We start from the raw sequence: 19726 nt of genomic DNA, 5'->3' as shown, positions 1-19726 counted from the left end.
TCAGTTTTATTTATACAGCACCAAATCACAACAACAGTCAACAGTCGAGGTGCTTTATATTGTAAGGTAGACCCTACAATAACACATACAGAGAAAACCCAACAATCATATGAGCCCCTATGAGAAAGCACTTTGGAAACAGTAGGAATGAAAAGAAATCCCTTTTAATAGGAAGAAACCTCCGGCAGAACCAAGCTCAGGGAGGGGCGGGGCCATCTGCTGCGACTGGTAAGGATGAGAGAAGGAAGACAGAACAAAAGACATGCTGTGGATTACACGCTAGCATGGTGGTGGAGATGTGGTGATTTGGGCTTGTTTTGCGGCCACAGGACATGGACATCAGCCACTTAGTCGAACACGAAATCTTCTTCTTTACCAAATGACTCCAGCGTCAAATGTGAAGTCATCGGTCTAACAGCTAAAGCTTGGCTGAAACTGAGTCACACAACAGGAGAATGATTACGGTGTCAAATCTAAAACAGACTGGCTGAAAAATAAAAGGACCACTGGGCTGCAATGGCCATTTGATAGTCCAGACCTGGTTGACTGGTTGTGGGCTTACACAGATGTAGTTTTGGTTTCTTTGGATAGTTTCCCACCTTTTCAAAAATGCACAGTGGATGATTTCTTTGTATACCCATATTTTGATAAATTTATACACCAGTGAGTAGAGATTCTAGAATTTTATTAATCTGTTATTTAACTGTTTTTAATGAAAATGTGTGTCTGAGCTTTGCACCCATACAGTATATACGCTGTATGTGTTTGCTAACCAGGGTTGTTAGTGTTAGCCGTCATCAACAAGTCTTGGCAAACTCGTATAAATATGCCAACTTCTGGCTCCAAACAAGAGAGAGAGAGAGTGAAACACTGAAGCTGACACTTTAAAATGCTGAGTCTGAAACCAGTGGGTGGCATCCAGCTTTGCTTTCAGTCTATGGTTTCCATCTATGACTCCTGTTTGAGCATACCAGCAGCAGGATATGATCCACAGGTAAACCGTTGAATAGAATTACCACTGAAAACTGAAAACTAGCCTTTTTATCATAATGTTGTGAAGACTTTGACATAAAAACAATAAATTCTGGGTTAGTTTAGGAAAACTGAGGTTTGAGGAACACTGTTGTCATAATTGCAATAATAAACCAGCATACATTTCTGTGGGTTTATTATCCAATCTGTAAATATTTTTCAGACTTTGATAATAAAATGGACCCTGTGAAAAAATTATAATCATCACTTAGTTCCATGATACTGTTTGAACTATAGGGGCCATTTTTTGCAAAAGAATGCAGAGGTAACATTTTATGGTTTTTATTTGTTTCAAAATTCAAATTCAAATTTTATTTGTCACATACACAGTCATACACAGTACGATATGCAGTGAAATGCTTAGACAACTGCTCGTGACCTAAAGAAAAAAAAAAGGAAAAGGCTATGAATAAGATAGGAAATAAATATGAAAAATTAAAAAGGGTAAATTTAACTAGGAAGGAATAAAATATAAATTAAGGTTAAAAATTTAATAACTGTACAACACAAATTAGAATGAAGGGTATATTTAACTGGGAAAGAATAAGATAAAATATATAAATTAAAGTTGGAAAATAAAATAACTGTACAACAAAATACACAATACACAGTATAGAACTATATAAGAATGTATGAAGAAATATAAATAAATAAATAAATAAATAAATAAATAAATATATACACAATAACAGCAGCTGTACAAGTATTAACTGGAAACGAAGAATATAGTGACCAGTTTTGTTGTCATATCTAGAATTTTTTTTTAATAAGCTGGCTATCTGACAAAAAAAAAAGCAGCAACATCTTGCCTCCCAATCAAAAAAAGGAAATCCAGGGAGATTGATAATGGCAAAACATCAAAAGCATTTTAACCTCTGCAGACTATTTATATGACCGCTCTCATACCCAGGTCTCACTGCCCCTTCCCTGTGAAACCACAGCAGTGCCTCCCATTGCTGTCTAGTGACTGCTGTACCTATGACTTTATCCCCTGCTGGTCAATGTACATACCAAATCTAAGTGTGTGTGTTTTCCTGTTTTCCACACTGCTAGAGCTCCAACCCTATTGTCCCTTGGGGGTCGTGCTCGTGTGACGGTGTGTGGTGGTGATTGGGGTTCATGGGGCTGAAGCTGTGGTTTTCCGTGGAACTGAAATTCCAACTGGAAATACCAGAGCTTTGACCTCACACAGAAAAGATCTCCCAGTCCAAATCCCTGTCTGCCATCTGATAGTCCAACACTGAGACACACGGTGGTGTACAGGGGAAAACCTAAGAGACTAGTTGGAACTAGGAAATGTTGGGACACAAGATTTGGTTTCACAGAAGTAGTCTTAAAAACATACAAGTTGACACTGAACAATAAAATAAACGGACAATAAATAAATGAAAAAATCTGGGCAAAAAAAAAGAGGGAGACAAAAAACAGAAGATTACAGTCAAAATAAATAACTTCAAAATTCTTGTGGACATGTTATGCTTTAAATAATTAAGCTATAATCCTTTTCCATTTTTAGAAACAGTCTTTACTCATCATACATGTCTGGCAGTCTTTCACGGCTCCATCTAATCCATTTGCTTCAAGTCTATTAACACCATGAGTCCATGCTAGGTTGTGCTTAGCTATGAGCAACAACTCAAAAGTTTTTAAAAAAAGTATTTTGTTTTCTTTTAGCCAATGAGAAACACAGCACAGAAAAGTCAAGGTTCTAACTGGGAGGGCAGCTGAAACACGCGTGCTTAACGTGATCAGAGGTACAGACACAAAGAAGTCAGCTAAAGCAGAATAACAACATGAAAATGAGCAGTTAGATTTCCCTTTGAATAAATGTTAACATTTGAGTAAGAGGGTGAGACATTTGCTGAAGACTTTCCATTTGGTTTCAGTGAATTTTAATTCTAATCATTCATTATTTTCATCAAGCTTTTATTCCAACTACTGCAAGAGCATTGATTGATTGATAGTAGGCCTTCTAAGTATTTCTCTAAGTATTTTCTTCTAAGTATTTTGGTGCACACAAAAAGCTGGACAGCTTTTGTTTGAAGGTTTGGGTAAATATTAGTTCATTCAAGTTTTGTTTATTATTTTTAGCTGCCCACAATAAAATAGCAAACTATCTACAGCTCTGGCTCTGTGTCGCCATGGGTTAACTTGACAAGAAGTGTAATGTCTCCATGCACCAGGCTCATTTGTTATTGCAACAATAGTCCTTATAAAATCCTCATGAATCCTGTTCTTTAATGTGCCTAAAGATTTCTACCTGGTTAGTGACAAAGGTGGGCACATGAGAAGTAGTGTAGACACACGTTTAATATTTTGTGTGTGTTTGCAAATTCTATACACCTCTGCAAACTACAGGGTGGGCCATTTATTATAGATACACCATAATAAAATGGGAATGGTTGGTGATATTAAAGTCCTGTTTGTGGCACATTAGTATATGTGAGGGGGCAAACTGCTCAAGATGGGTGGTGACCATGGTGGCCATTTAGAAGTCGGCCATCTTGGATACAACTTTTGTTTTTTCAATAGGAAGAGGGCCATGTGACACATCAAACTTATTGGTAATGTCACAAGAAAAACAATGGTGTGCTTGGTTTCAACGTAACTTTATTCTTTCATGAGTTATTTACAAGTTTCTGACCACTTGTAAAATGTGTTCAATGTGCTGCCCATTGTGTTGGATTGTCAGTGCAACCCTCTTCTCACACTCTTCACACACCGATAGCAACACCGCAGGAGAAATGCCAGCACAGGCATCCAGTATCCGTAGTTTCAGATGCTGCACATCTCGTATCTTCACACCATAGACAGTTGCCTTCAGATGACCACAAAGATAAAAGTCTAAGGGGGTCCGATCGGGAGACCTTGGGGGCCATTCAACTGGCCCACGACGACCAATCCACTTTCCAGGAAACTGTTCCTCTAGGAATGCTCGGACCTGGCACCCATAATGTGGTGGTGCACCATCTTGCTGGAAAAACTCAGGGAACGTGCCAGCTTCAGTGCACAAAGAGGGAAACACATCATCATGTAGCAATTTCAAATATCCAGTGGCCTTGAGGTTTCCATTGATGAAGAATGGACCCACTATCGTTGTACCCCATATACCACACCAAACCATCACTTTTGTTGTTCCAACAGTCTTGGAGGGATCCATCCAATGTGGGTTAGTGTCAGACCAATAGCGGTGGTTTTGTTTGTTAACTTCACCATTCACATAAAAGTTTGCCTCATCACTGAACAAAATCTTCTGCGTGAACTGAGGGTCCTGTTCCTATTTTTGTTTTGCCCATTCTGCAAATTCTGTGCACCGATCTGGGTCATCCTCGTTGAGATGCTGCAGTAGCTGGAGTTTGTTAGTAGCTAATATCCGCCGAAGGGATGTTCGACTAATGCCACTCTCCAGTGACATGCGGCGAGTGCTACGCTGTGGGCTCTTGCTGAATGAAGCTAGGACAGCCACTGATGTTTCTTCATTAGTGACAGTTTTCTTGCGTCCACGTTTTGGCAAATCCAACACTGAACCAGTTTCACGAAACTTAGCAAGCAGTTTGCTAACTGTAGCATGGGAGATGGGTGGTCTCGTAAGGTGTCTTGCATTGAAATCTGCTGCAATGACCCGGTTACTGCATTCACCAGATATCAACACAATTTCGATCCGCTCATCACGTGTTAACCTCTTCGACATGCCAATGGCTGTGAACAAAGAGAAACTTGTAAATAACTCATGAAAGAATAACGTTACGTTGAACCCAAGCACACCATTGTTTTTCTTGTGACATTACCAATAAGTTTGATGTGTCACATGGCCCTCTTCCTACTGAAAAAACAAAAGTTGTATCCAAGATGGCTGACTTCTAAATGGCCACCATGGTCACCACCCATCTTGAGGAGTTTGCCCCCTCACATATACTAATGTGCCAAAAACAGGACTTTAATATCACCAACCGTTCCCATTTTATTACGGTGTATCTATATAAATGGCCCACCCTGTATAGCCTGGGCATCATTAAAGGAGGATGTTAGTGGTAAATCCCTGAAGGCACTCAGCCTTCACAGTAACAGCGAGAGGTGAAGCCATTCAGCGCCCTCAGAAAACAGAGGAATGAACCAAATTAAATTCAGCTGTGAGTGTGTCTCTCTACGTGTGAGTGTGTGTGTCAACACATGGGCCAAAATGACACTGAGCTGGACGGGAAAGGGAAACACTCAGCAAGAGCAAAGCTCAGCAGCCTGGAGAGGTTGGTTGTTATTGTTTTCACACTGGTGCTGTGGTTAATGCCTTAAATATTTGAGAAATCTTCATGGTTGAAAGCAGCTATCTGGTTTCCTGTTGTCTCATGGCTCCAACAAGGTAGATGAAGATGACCAAGAATCTTTTCCAGGAACTTGAGAAAACTCTTAGGGTCTTTTAGTTAAAAGTTAAAATAGCAACCAGATAATTAGGTGTAGGGTTCGGTCGCATTATTCTCATGTTTAAGAACCACAGCTTCCAAAACTCAACTATCTACCATGCATTTCTTTTACCTTACAACTCTGCTGTTTGATGATTTTTATCTGAGTATGTCACGAAGGTGAAAAGGGGTAGAAGTGAATCTAAACCCTTTAATAAGTGATTAGTTGTATATTAAAAGGTGAAGATTGTGTTATATGGCATCTGTTTCATGTGTAGTACTCTCAAAGTCCTTCCAGATGTCTGTCTCTGCAAAAATGGTCAACAAACCTTGAAATATCATCTTCAGTCCATGTTGAAAAATCTTTCAGAATGGTTTATCGTGATTACAAGCAAAGCAATCAGTGACAAAACTAGTGAAACCATGTGGGCGAGGAACAAGTCACAGTTTATTCGTGACAAATCTGTAACCGCCATGAGTTTGTCATTCGCCAACACACTCAGCTCTGACGTTGCTCAACTTCTGTGAATTCTAAGGAGACTAGGAATGAATTGGTGAGGAAAAGCTTGTGTGAGGGTCAAGTTCACTGAATGTTAACTTGAGTAGAATCAGAATCAGAATACTTTATTGATCCCTAGGGGAAACTATGTGTAGTTTATGAATTTCTTCACAGATAAAATGTTAACCATAAGAGAGAAAAACATCCACAGCCGTCCAACAGATGTGTCATTAAGGACAGCAATGTTAATTACTGCTGACATTTCCTTTCGCTCCAATTTATCCAAGTCTGCCAAGGAAATGAGGACACACTTGGTATTAAAGGAACTGCAGTGCAGTGGACTGGATTCTATTTATGTGATAGATTCCATTTCATGCATATAAAGGGGAATCTTCTTTACACACAAAAGTTAGTCCCGGCGTTCCACAGGGTTCTGAGCTGGGACCAGTGCTTTTTACATTATACATGGTTCCCTTAGGTATTAGAAAACACTGCATGCATTATATCCATGAAGCCTTATGACACAACTAGTTTAAACTATACGCATGTCTTAAAGACCCAAAGGCCTAGATGACCTCTATTTCCTTCTTCTAAATTCAGAAAAAAAAGACCCTTGTACGCCAGCTTAAAAATCTTAGAAATATAATATCTAAACAGATACTTACTTCAAATGGTATTACCTTAGCCCCCAATAACATTGTGAGAAATCTTGGAGTAATTTTTCATTGGCAGACACATTAAACAAATATGTAGGACTGCTTTCATTCATCTGCCCAATATCTCTAAGAGTAGAAACATGCTGAAAAGCTAGTTCCTGCATTTATTACTTCAAGGCTAAATCAATAATGTAAATCAATATTACCATCTTACTCTGAAAGATCACTGAAAAGCATTTAGTTAAATCAGAGTGCTGCAGCAAGAGTACTAACAAGGACAAAAAAGACATAGCTTATCAGAATCAGAATCAGAAAGGGTTTTATTGCCAAATGTTGAGCGGGTTTACAACATTAGGAAATTGCTGCGGTGCTTCAGTGCAAACATACTGTTATAAATTAAGCTTAAATAGACATGAAAATAAAAATGTGAATAAGAATTAAAAGTGCTAAGTAGATAGATAGATATATACATGAGTGCAGGTGGTGATCAGTGCCAAACATGGAATGATGCAGTGAACACAGCGTAGGGTCATGTGTTAGTGGTGGGAACAGTCATACGGTTATTGTTCATGTGTCCAACAGCAGAGGGGAAGAAACTGTTCTTATAGCGAGAGGTTCTGGTGCGAATGGACCGGAGCCTTCTGCCTGAGGGGAGCAGGTCAAACAGACTGTGTCCAGGGTGAGAAGGGTCAGCTGAGATCCGAGCTGCACGCCACAGTGTCCTGGAGGTGTACAGGTCCTGCAGAGATGGGAGTCTGCAGCCAATCACCTTCTCAGCAGAGCGCACAACACGCTGCAGTCTCTGTTTGTCCCTGATAGTGGCTCCAGCGTACCACACGGTGATGGAGGAGGTGAGGATGGACTCGATGATTGCAGTGTAGAATTGCATCATCGTCGATGTTGGCAGGTTGAATTTCTTCAGCTGCCTCAGGAAGTACATCCTCTGCTGGGCTTTCTTAATGACAGAGGTGATGGTGGGCTCCCACTTCAGGTCCTGGGTGATGGTGGTACCCAGGAAGCGGAATGAGTCCACAGAGGTGATGGGGGTGTCAGTCAGGATGATGGGGGGGAGTGGAGCTGTGTGCTTCCTGAAGTCCACAATAATCTCCACTGTCTTCTGGGCATTCAGCACCAGGTTGTTGCGGCTGCACCAGGACACCAGACGTTCAACCTCCCTCCTGTAGGCAGACTCATCCCCGTCCGAGATGAGCCCAATAACGGTGGTGTCATCTGCGCAAACTTGATTAGCTTGACAGACTGGTGGGTGGAGGTGCAGCAGTTAGTATACAGGGAGAGAGCAGGGGAGAAAGAACACAGCCCTGAGGGGAGCCGGTGCTGATGGTCCGGGAGTCCGAGACATTCTTTCCCAGCCTCACATGCTGCTTCCTGTCCGTCAGGAAGTCAGTGATCCACCGGCAGATGGGATCAGGCACATTCATCTGGGAAAGCTTGCCTCGGAGATGGTCTGGAAGGATGGTGTTGAAGGCAGAGCTGAAGTCCACAAACAGGATCCTGGCGTAGGTTCCTGGGGAGTCCAGATGCTGCAGGATGAAGTGTAGGGCCATGTTGATGGCGTCGTCTACCGACCTGTTGGCTCTGTATGCAAACTGCAGGGGGTCCAGGAGGGGGGCCGTGAGGGTCTTGAGATAGGAGAGAACCAGGCGCTCAAAAGACTTCATGACCACAGATGTCAGAGCCACGGGTCTGTAGTCATTTAGTCCAGTGATCCTAGGTTTCTTGGGGACAGGGATTATGGTAGAGGACTTGAAGCAGGCAGGCACATGACATGCCTGCAGTGAGGAGTTGAAAATGCCAGAAAACACTGGGGCAAGCTCGTTTGCACAATGTCTGAGGGTGGCAGGAGACACGCCGTCTGGGCCGGGAGCTTTTCGAGCATTCAGACTCTTAAACTGCTTCCTCACATCTGCTTCATGAATATGAAGAGTTGTGGTGGGAGGAGGTGGTGTGAAATCCTCTTTTGTGTGGGGTGAGGAGGGGGGTGTTGTAGGTGAAGTGTTTGAAGGTGGTGATGGCTCTGTGGAGGGGGGAGAGGTGGGGGAATGAGTGTCCAAAGTGTCTCTATTGTTGGGGCCGTTGGAGGTGTGAAGGCTGCCTGATGGCTCGTCAAAACGGCAGTAAAAGTCGTTGAGGGTGTTGGCCAAGAGCAAGTCGTCAGTGGAGTGGGGGGTTTTAGGCTTGTAGTTTGTGATATTCCTAAAACCTTTCCACACAGAGGCCGAGTCATTCTCTGAGATCTGCTGCTGCATCTTCTCAGAGTGCTGATGTTTAGCAACGTCCACTTCTTTAGTGAACCTGTACTTGGCCTCTCTGTAGCAGTCCCTGTCTCCGCTTCTGAACGCCTTTCTCTTTTCCAGCCACAGCTTTTTGAGTTTAGGAGTAAACCAGGGTTTGTCATTGTTATAACTCACCCTGGTGCGTGATGGCACAATGCTGTCCTCACAGAAGTGGATATAGGAGGTGACGGTGTCCGTAAACTCGTCCAAGCTGTTAGAAGCAGCCTTCATTGTGTCCCAGTCTGTAGACTCCAAACACGTGCGAAGCTCCTCCACAGCCTCGTTGCTCCACAGTTTTTTGGTCCTCACGACAGGTTTGGAGAGCTTCAGCCTCTGTCTGTACGCGGGGATTAGGTGGATCATGACGTGGTCAGAAAGTCCGAGTGAAGCGCGGGGCACCGCGCGATAGGCCCCGCTGATCATGCTGTAACAGTGGTCTAATGTCCTCTCCTCTCTGGTCGGGCATTTAATATACTGCTTGTATTTGGGAAGCTCATGGCTCAGATTGGCTTTGTTAAAGTCCCCAAGAGCAATGATGAGAGAGTCCGGGAATGTCCGCTCCATGTGCAGTATCTGCTCCGCAAGTGCGCACTGAGCTGCCTGCGCATCCGCATCTGCCGGGATGTAAACAGCGGCCAGGATGAATGAAGCAAACTCCCGCGGAGAGTAAAACGGTTTGCAGTGAATAAAAAGGTATTCCAGAGAGGAAGAGCAGTGCTGAGCAATCACTGTTACATCTGTGCACCAGCCACTATTAATGTAGAAGTAGACACCTCCACCTTTGGTCTTACCAGAGAGAGAGGCCTGCCGGTCCGCGCGCAGCAGATGAAAGCCCTCCAGCTTGAGCGCGCAGTCCGGGATGTCCTCACAGAGCCACGACTCCGTAAAACATAAGACACAGGAGGAGGCAAAGTCTCTGTTCATGCTTCTCATCAGGGCCAGCTCATCTATTTTATTCCTGAGTGAGCGTACATTGGAAAGGAAGATCCCAGGAAGAGCAGTTTGCAGTCCACGTCTCCTCAGACGCACGAGTGCGCCGGCTCGCTTACCTCTCTTTCGGCGTCTCACTTTCCTGATCAGAGTCTGCAGTAAATCTGCCGCAGATGCGACAAATATTGGAAGTAAATCCACAGGTGTTGTAGTCCTGTAGTTAAGAAGCTCTTCTCTGGTGTAAGAATATCCAGAGGAGTGCCCAGACACAGAAGTTATGCACAAAAACAAAACAGAAGTAACGCACGGAAGCACCAGGGCATCCATACGCGGCGCCATCTTGGATCAGAAAGATCTGTCCCACATTAGCTTCAACTAAGTGGCTCCCTGTTAAATTGTATTTAAAACACTTCTCCTCACATACAGTGGGGCAAAAAAGTATTTAGTCAGCCACCGATTGTGCAAGTTCCCCCACTTAAAATGATGACAGAGGTCAGTAATTTGCACCAGAGGTACACTTCAACTGTGAGAGACAGAATGTGAAAAAAAAATCCATGAATCCACATGGTAGGATTTGTAAAGAATTTATTCGTAAATCAGCGTGGAAAATAAGTATTTGGTCAATAACAAAAATACAACTCAATACTTTGTAACATAACCTTTGTTGGCAATAACAGAGGTCAAACGTTTACTATAGGTCTCTACCAGGTTTGCACACACAGTAGCTGGTATTTTGGCCCATTCCTCCATGCAGATCTTCTCGAGAGCAGTGATGTTTTGGGGCTGTCGCCGAGCAACACGGACTTTCAACTCCCGCCACAGATTTTCTATGGGGTTGAGGTCTGGAGACTGGCTAGGCCACTCCAGGACTTTCAAATGCTTCTTACGGAGCCACTCCTTTGTTGCCCGGGCGGTGTGTTTTGGATCATTGTCATGTTGGAAGACCCAGCCTCGTTTCATCTTCAAAGTTCTCACTGATGGAAGGAGGTTTTGGCTCAAAATCTCACGATACATGGCCCCATTCATTCTGTCCTTAACACGGATCAGTCGTCCTGTCCCCTTGGCAGAAAAACAGCCCCATAGCATGATGTTTCCACCCCCATGCTTCACAGTAGGTATGGTGTTCTTGGGATGCAACTCAGTATTCTTCTTCCTCCAAACACGACGAGTTGAGTTTATACCAAAAAGTTCTACTTTGGTTTCATCTGACCACATGACATTCTCCCAATCCTCTGCTGTATCATCCATGTGCTCTCTGGCAAACTTCAGACGGGCCTGGACATGCACTGGCTTCAGCAGCGGAACACGTCTGGCACTGCGGGATTTGATTCCCTGCCGTTGTAGTGTGTTACTGATGGTGACCTTTGTTACTTTGGTCCCAGCTCTCTGCAGGTCATTCACCAGGTCCCCCCGTGTGGTTCTGGGATCTTTGCTCACCGTTCTCATGATCATTTTGACCCCACGGGATGAGATCTTGCGTGGAGCCCCAGATCGAGGGAGATTATCAGTGGTCTTGTATGTCTTCCATTTTCTGATGATTGCTCCCACAGTTGATTTTTTCACACCAAGCTGCTTGCCTATTGTAGATTCACTCTTCCCAGTCTGGTGCAGGTCTACAATACTTTTCCTGGTGTCCTTCGAAAGCTCTTTGGTCTTGGCCATGGCGGAGTTTGGAGTCTGACTGTTTGAGGCTGCGGACAGGTGTCTTTTATACAGATGATGAGTTCAAACAGGTGCCATTCATACAGGTAACGAGTGGGGGACAGAAAAGCGTCTTACAGAAGACGTTACAGGTCTGTGAGAGCCAGAGATTTTCCTTGTTTGAGGTGACCAAATACTTATTTTCCACCCTGATTTACGAATAAATTCTTTACAAATCCTACCATGTGAATTCATGGATTTTTTTTTCACATTCTGTCTCTCACAGTTGAAGTGTACCTCTGGTGCAAATTACTGACCTCTGTCATCATTTTAAGTGGGGGAACTTGCACAATCGGTGGCTGACTAAATACTTTTTTGCCCCACTGTAGGTGAATAATCAGGTCCTTATCTTAAAGACCTCGTAGTACTGTATTATCCTAACCGAGTACCTGACTCTCTGGCTTACAGTACTTGTGGTTCCTAGAGTTTTGAAAAGTAGAACAGCAGTCAGAGCCTTCAGCTTTCAAACTACTGTGGATCCAGTCAGTTTGGAATTGAGAGACCAGCATTCTCATTAGCCTTTAAATGTTCCTTTAGATAAAGTTTATACTAGTATATAGTATAGGATTGGAGGTAATCTTACACTATCCTTTAGTTATGCTGCAGTAGGCTGCTGGGGGCCTCCCATGATGCCCTGAGCATTTCTTCTTCACTCACCGTTTTTAATAACTTGTGTTTTTAAACTCCATTACTGTATTTTTTTTATTAGCAATTATTGAACTGTGGTTCTCTGTCTTATACTTTGCCCTTTTTTCTTGTCTCTTTCTGCTCTCTTCTCTCTCCCTTCACCCCCAACTGGTCGAGGAAGAGGACTTCCCCTCTCTGATCCTGGTTCTGCTGGAGGTTTCTTCCTGCTAAAAGGGAGTTTTTCCTTCCTACTGTCCCCGAGTGTTTGCTCATACAGAGTTATTTGATTGTTGTTGTTTTTTTCTCTGTTAGTGTATGGTTTACCCTACAAATATAAAGTGTCTTGATGTGACTCATAGGGGGTTATGCAGTTGTTGGGTTTCTTTCTGATTTTGCAAAGTCTTTACAATATCAAATGCTTTGAGGTGACCTTTGTGATTGAATTGAATGTCACACCACTAAAAGCAAATTCGTGAAGTTTCGGGAACTGCTAGGCCTCGAGCAGGGACTTTTTAGGTGGAAAAACAATCTTCCCGGAACTTAATTTATATCCTGGTTCCTTTGCCTGATGGTTAAAATTAGTTCTTCAAAATATCCCTATTGGCATACATACTGTACTCGCTATTACTTGGGCCGAGGCCAAAGCCACTCCTGTCAACCTGTGCATGGAGACCGAAACTTTTGGTGCTGACAGACAGGCCTTTTGGACACATACAAATCAAGTTTTTCCTCACTTGCTTCCCACTAGCGAGGAAACTGTTTGCTTCTGAGTGACGCTGAGAAATAAACACATGCATAGTTGTGGTTTCTGTCACTAAAAACAGAGGAAGTCACAGCCAGTAAATGTGGGGAAAGAGAGCGCCAACAAACGCTAAAGTCAGCACCCATGTAGTCAACACCTCGAGGGCCCATCTCTCTGACTCTCACTCCCTCTTTTTCACTCATTACTGAATAATACTTTGTGTGTGAGAGAGAGGGAGGGAGAGAGAGTGTGTTATGTGTGCCCCTCACACAGCGTCAGCCCACTGTGGTAAACACTTTAATTTAATCATTAATTAAAGTGGGTTGACCCCTATCAGTAATGGTTCGGGGGTAAATCATCAAAACAAAACTTATCAGCCTCATTTTACCATCACATCATTGACCAAACATCTTTAATCATGCACTTATTGATTTGACTAAATCATTGCTTGAGTCTAATTTTAGTTTGTTCTTTATTTTTTTGTACTCTAAATTTCATGTTGTTAAAGTTTCTGAGGCTTGTCATCATCTTTCTAGTTTTATAATGTCTGATAGGTGGATGGATGCACACTACTTTTTTAAAATCAGTGGAAGAAGTAGTTGGAAAACAGGTGGAGGTGGTGCCTTTGAGTAGAAAAATGGAACGACCGTTAGTCAAGCGGACATTCACACTCTAATTCACCTGAATGAGGGTGAGGCAGGTTGTAACGTGCGGTGGAGATGAAGCCAGCCGCGGAGGTGTGCAGGTGGATAGCGAATGAGCAACAGCTTCTGACTTTCCAAAAAGTACTCATTTATTTACAATATCAAAAATAAGTGCTACCTCTACCACACATTACTGAAGAGCACACTAGTCCGCGTACACACGGGAGCATCCATTACAGGAGGAGTGCGAAGAAGAACAAAAAAGGGGGTGACACCAGTCGTGAGACAGGAGGCGCCGCCATGTGGTGATACACTGCATTACGATAGCAACTGTTACATAGTCCCCCCTGGTGAGAAAAAGGCTGTCCTCAGCCATACACAGCTGGAAAAGCACACACCACACCTAACAGTACCCTATACATAGAGGTTACAGCTAAGATTAGTGCACACACAGGGCAAAAGACCATTTAAAAATGAAATTGGTGAAAATAAGACGAACATGTACGGTGGAAAATCAGTCTTCTTAGTTTTTTCACTTTTTCCTTTTTTTTGTTTTTAAAGTAAATGCCAAGAATGAACCTTAACGCACTAAAGAGCCATAAAACTGGATTAAGTAGAGCAAACAGAAACATCTACATATCATGACTCAAAGTAGCAATGCAACAAGACAGCATCAAACAGGTTTAACCAGAACATTTCACTTCAGATCAAGCCTGGTTGTGTGAAAATCATTAGTCCATCTTTTGTTGCTCCAGCCAGACGTAACTCTGGGGCAACGTCTGAGCCTGAGATTGTAATGTCCACCAGCAGCTGGGTGCTGGACAGATCTGGGTGAAACACTCTCTGGAACAGCGCCCACACCAGAAGAAGAGTCAATGTCCGGTAAATCAAAGGGGAATGGCTCAGAGCCAATGTCAGTGTCTGCAGGGGGGCCAGGGTGGGCCTGAGAGTCAGAGTTCAGACCCTCTGCGGTCTCTCTCTCGGCAGGCGATGAAACAGAATGTTCTTTGGAAGTGAGAGAGTCCCAGGTATGGAACGGTTGCATGTTCACAACATGATAAACACCTGCATCCACACCGGAGTCCACCCAAGTGAGCCTGTAATTAACATCACTGAGTCTCTGAGATACACACAATGGTCCCTGAAACAGTGGTGCAAGTTTAGCAGTAAAGTTAGACTGAGCATCTGACCTGGGGTGTGTCTTAACTCTCACAAGGTCACCAACATGAAACGTGGCATGTCGATGTCTCAAGTCATAGTAATGTTTTTGTCTGTCATGGCTATAGTCCAAAGCTGCTTTGGCGTGGTCGTGAGCTTCCTGCAGGGAGGCTCTCAGAGTCTCAGGGTAAGGCACACCCGGTTCATCAACACCTGCTGTAGAAGGCTGAGTGATAAGGTCAAGCGGGGTGTCTAACTCACGACCATAAAGCATCATGGCAGGAGTCAAACCTGTACTGTCATGAGGGGCGGTGCGCAGAGCAAAGCAAATCTGAGGGAGAAACTTGTCCCATGATGTGTGCTTATCACCTACATAAGCGCGGATTGCAGTTTTCAGAGTCCGGTTGACGCGTTCAGTAGCATTTGTCTGAGGGTGATATGCCGTAGTGAGTCTGTGCACCGAGCCTAATGCAGAAACAACATGTTCAAAAAGCTCACTCACAAAAGGAGACCCTCTGTCAGAAATCAGGTAAGTGGGTGTACCATGTCTAGCAAAAATGTCAGTGACGAATTTACCAGCTGCTACCTGAGATGTAGCTTCTTTGACAGCACTGGCTTCAACCCATTTAGTCAAATAGTCAACAAACACGATCAAATAAGCATTACCAGTGGGGGTGCGGGGAAGTGGCCCAACAAAATCCACACCCACATACTCCCAGGGTTTCTGGGGGACAATGGGAACCATAAGACCGGCTGCTTTTTTTTGACTTGGCTTGGTGAGTTGGCACACTGAGCATGAAATCACATAGTGTTTCACATCAGCTGCCATTTTGGGCCAGAAAAACCTAAAACGCAGTCTAGCCAATGTCTTAGAAACACCCAAGTGACCTGCTGTGGGGTGGTCGTGGTAATAGTCCAGCAAGGTGCCTCTAATGGAAGTAGGGGCAAACAGTTTCAGCTCTTTCAAAGGGTGCAAAGCACATGTGGACTTGGGTTCTCTGTGATACAAAAGAGAGTCATACACAACATACTGTAACAAGGTGGCATTGTCCGAGCTGTTCAGAGAGTCTGCTTCAATGTCTCTGAGGAGTGGACCTGTGACATGATCGTCTAACTGCAGCTGTCTCAATTGTGAACGGTCAGCCAGAATGACGGGGGGCAGAGTACAAATGTCCAGGCTGCCCATAACAGCATGATCTGGTAAAAGATCAGTCGGCCTGTCACAGGTCAGAGGCAAAGGGTTGCGTGACAGTGCGTCGGGAACTTTGTTCTGTGCACCAGGTTTGTGCACTATTGTGAAATCAAAGTCCTGCAAACGAAGTGACCAGCGGGCGAGTCGGCCCGTTGGGTTTTGACGAGACATGAGCCACCTGAGACTGTTGTGGTCAGTGAAGATAGTAACATGAACACCTTCAACATACGGGCGGAAGTGTTCCAGAGCCCATATCACAGCGAGGCACTCCTTCTCTGAAGTGCAGTAGGGGAGTTCAGCTTTGTGAAGGGAGCGACTAGCAAAAGCCACAACGTACTCACGACCCTTGTCATCCTTTTGCATCAACACTGCCCCAAGACCAATGTCACATGCATCGGCGTGAATGGAAAAGGGACGGTTGAAGTCTGGAAATGACAGGATCGGGGCTGATGTGACATGATCCTTCAAAGTGTCCATGGCCCTTCGACAGCTGTCGTCCCAGTGGAAAGCATTGTCCTTTCTGGTGATGGCGTGAAGAGGTTCGGCATGGCGGGCATAATTCTGAATGAAGCGTCGATAATAGCCAGTCAAGCCAAGGAACTGACGGACGTGTTTCACTGAGGTTGGGGTATCAAACTCCTTAACCGCCTTTACTTTGTCTGGATCGGGCTTAACACCTGATGATGTGATGCGGTACCCGAGAAAGGTGAATTCATCGAGGCAGAATTGGCACTTTTTGAGCTTCAATGACAAGCCAGCAGCCTGGAGTCTGCCCAGCACCTCCTCAAGATCCACTAAGTGCTGTTCAAAGGTAGGTGAGGCGATAACAATGTCATCCAGGTAGACTGCGCACGTTTTGTAAATGAGGCCAGCAAGCACAGAGTTCATGAGTCTCTGAAAAGTTGCAGGTGCGTTGCAGAGCCCAAAGGGCAGCACCCGAAACTGGAAGAGACCGCAGTGAGAGATGAAGGCAGTTTTAGGCTTCGAGTCCTCTGCTACAGCAACCTGCCAATAGCCTCGCGCTAAGTCCAATGTCGAGACAAACTTTCCTCTTGCCAGAAAGTCCAAAGACTCATCTACACGAGGCAGGGGATAAGAGTCTTTTCGGGTAACTTGGTTGAGCCCTCGAAAGTCCACACAAAACCTTGGTTCCGTGGCCGCTCTATTTACAATGACTACAGGAGCTGCCCAAGGGCTTGTGGAAGGTTCAATGATGTTGTCCTTCAACATTTGTTGTACTTGTTCTTCAATCACACGTTTCTTAGCAGGTGACGTGCGATAGGGTGGGAGATTGACAGGTGTTGCATTGCCAGTCTCTATGGCGTGCTCAGTGAGAGCCGTTCGACCAAGTTGACCATCAAACAAGGAGCTAAACTTGCTGAGCAGATTGAGTAAAGCATCCTTGTTGTTCTCTGAGAGACTTGCTTCAGACAGTTTGGCTGTTAAGTCTGAGCGAACCAAGTCCAAAGACATCAGTGTTCCAGGTGAATGTGAGTAATCATTTTGAAGGTCCTCTTCATCGTCTGCGAGTGGGCAGGGGATGTCCTCAATGTAGACGGTTCTAGTGGGAATGTGAATAGAAACAGAAGCTCTTGCCATAAAATCCATTCCCAGAATGAAAGGAGAGGACAAATCTGGTATTATTGCAAAACGCTGGTAAAAGTTCTTGTTCATGAATCCAATATTGAGCCAAATAACACCGTCAGGGATACAGGGAGCATTATTGGCAAGGTTAACTGCAGGACCATTCCACTCACTTGTGTTTCTAGGGTGAGAGTCATTTACTTGAATGAGATCTGTTCGTACAGCCGAGAGGGAAGCACCCGTGTCGAGGGTAGCATCCACAGATGAAGCATTGAAGTTCACTTTCGTTCTTAGTGGGGTATTCCAGTGGACTTGTGAAAAATTGTCTTCCAAGTGTCCAAGACTGTGTCCACCCTGTAGTGAATCGGGCGTGTGAGGCTCCGTTAGTAACTGGGGGAAGGTTGGCCTCTGTGAAATGTCCTCCCCCCCCTGTAGTTTCCCGACTGCCTGTATTGTGGCTGGGATGTGGTGCTGCTTAATTCCACCTTTTCATGGCCAGGGTCAGAGGGGCCAGGTGCCGGCAATGGCTGGACTGGGCCATGCCTAGCGGTGTTCGAGGCTCGTTGTGGCAAATGAGGTTGGGTGTTACAGTTTGGGCAGGTGCGTGTGGTGAACCCTGGCTGAGAGCATTTGAAGCAGTAAGGTTCAGGCTTATAGTTGTCTTTGCTACATAAAGCAGGCTGTGGTCTTTGTGGTCCAAGCACTGAGTGAAGCTCATGAGCACGTAGCAGCAGGTCCATTACAGAAGTGACATTAGCGCCATACAGGGCAACTCTGTATTTTTCAAGAGCATGTTTACTAATTAGGTCGATTCTGTCTTTTTCAGGTGGAGGACTCTTCAGTTTGTCAAACTCACTCAACATGTGGGCAACAAAGGTTGGGAGTGGTTCGTCCTGAGCCTGAACACGATCCAAAATTCCTCTCAGGATGCGTTCTTGGTTGTCGGAGGGCAGAAAAACTGTCTTAAACAGTTGACAGAATTGAGCCCATGATGTGATGTGGGAGCTCAATGCCTTGAACCATTTCCCGGGCTCTTTTGCAAGAAAGTGTGGCAGTTCGTTTAGCAATTGCCCATCGGTTAGGTTCAATGAGGCTTTGTATGTGCCAACTGCATTTAACCAGTCCTCAGGTTGCACTTTGCCGTCCCCAGCATACACAGGAGGCTCCAGTTTTGCGTGATGTAAAGCTGCCGCAATCACTCTGGAAGTGCTGCTGAGCTCAAGTGAGTGAGATGGGAGAAAAGGATTTGTAGGTTGAAATGGGTTGCTGGGCAGGAACGGATTGGTACTGTTGGTGGGTTCAGTTTTGTCTCTCGCAGGAACATGAGGTGTCGATGTGGCCATTGGGAAAACAGGAGACTGTGGGACTGCAGGAGGGGGAGAGCTCCCCATTGTGAGTTGGTCCCACTGCCTTAGTAAACTCTGCTGTATGTTCAGTGAGTCACGTAAACAATCACTAAGCTTATTCACCTCAGTTCTTAACTCCACCACTTGTTGGCTAAGGCTAGGAGTCACATTTTCAACTATCTGGCACATAGGTAACGAGGTAAGTTCCATGTCTGAGTCAGAGTCGTCTGGGCAGTGTGCCATTGTGATTTCAAAAAAATTAAGCCGCTCCAGGGCACAGTGTAGTTATTGATATAGTAGTAAAAGAGTCAGATCAGACTAGAAAGACAAAAATGCAAAGATTAATTTTAAATCGTTTCGTTATACTGAGCCGAAGACCAGCACCAACGGTTGTAGTCGGCCAAGTTCTCACTTACATGTGCTACAGTCAGTCTCAGCAGAGGGAAAGGGGAATGGAAAGCCAGCAGAAATGTTCATGTCCAGGCTCTCCACAGAAGAATTAATCCTTAGAAGACGAAACCAACAGCACGTCCAAATAACAAATCCACGGAGTCCATTCGCGTCGCGGAGTCAGCTTCTCTCTTTTTCTTTCTCCCAAGCAGAGCAGCGGCACACCGCGGTATCCAGAAATTAGTCGGGTCCCACCTGAGCTGAGGCTGCGGCCATGGCTGGAGAAAACGTCCGAGCGTCCGCAAAACTTGGGGGATTTCCGAGACAGTTCACGTGCTAGAAGAGAAGAATCCTCGGCGGGATGCAAAAATCGTCTGAAGTCCAAGGGGAAAAAGTTCGGGCGCCAGTTGTAACGTGCGGTGGAGATGAAGCCAGCCGCGGAGGTGTGCAGGTGGATAGCGAATGAGCAACAGCTTCTGACTTTCCAAAAAGTACTCATTTATTTACAATATCAAAAATAAGTGCTACCTCTAC

The 19726-nt window shown here is 44.7% G+C and overlaps 1 protein-coding gene across 1 annotated transcript; it reads right to left on the bottom strand.

Annotated features, from left to right (window-relative positions):
- Positions 1–17836: 17836 nt before the first annotated feature.
- LOC146631533 (uncharacterized) lies at positions 17837–19357 on the bottom strand. The gene has a single exon (XM_085352996.1). The coding sequence runs from the start codon at positions 19043–19045 to the stop codon at positions 17840–17842; it is 1206 nt and encodes a 401-aa protein (XP_085209122.1). The 5' UTR covers positions 19046–19357; the 3' UTR covers positions 17837–17839.
- Between the last annotated feature and the right edge of the window lie 369 nt (positions 19358–19726).

Source organism: Diplotaxodon limnothrissa, linkage group LG5 (assembly GCF_057381915.1).
Source record: "Diplotaxodon limnothrissa isolate DT_005_m linkage group LG5, D_limnothrissa_male_GT1.1, whole genome shotgun sequence".
In the NCBI taxonomy this organism is placed as follows: domain Eukaryota; kingdom Metazoa; phylum Chordata; class Actinopteri; order Cichliformes; family Cichlidae; genus Diplotaxodon; species Diplotaxodon limnothrissa.
The sequence above is the reverse complement of the archived record's forward strand: the minus strand, read 5'-3'. Positions and strand labels throughout refer to the sequence as shown.

What these genes read in the sequence shown, in the direction of transcription:
- LOC146631533 (XM_085352996.1), bottom strand. Translation starts at nt 19,045, where the DNA reads ATGGCACACTGCCCAGACGACTCTGACTCAGACATGGAACTTACCTCG.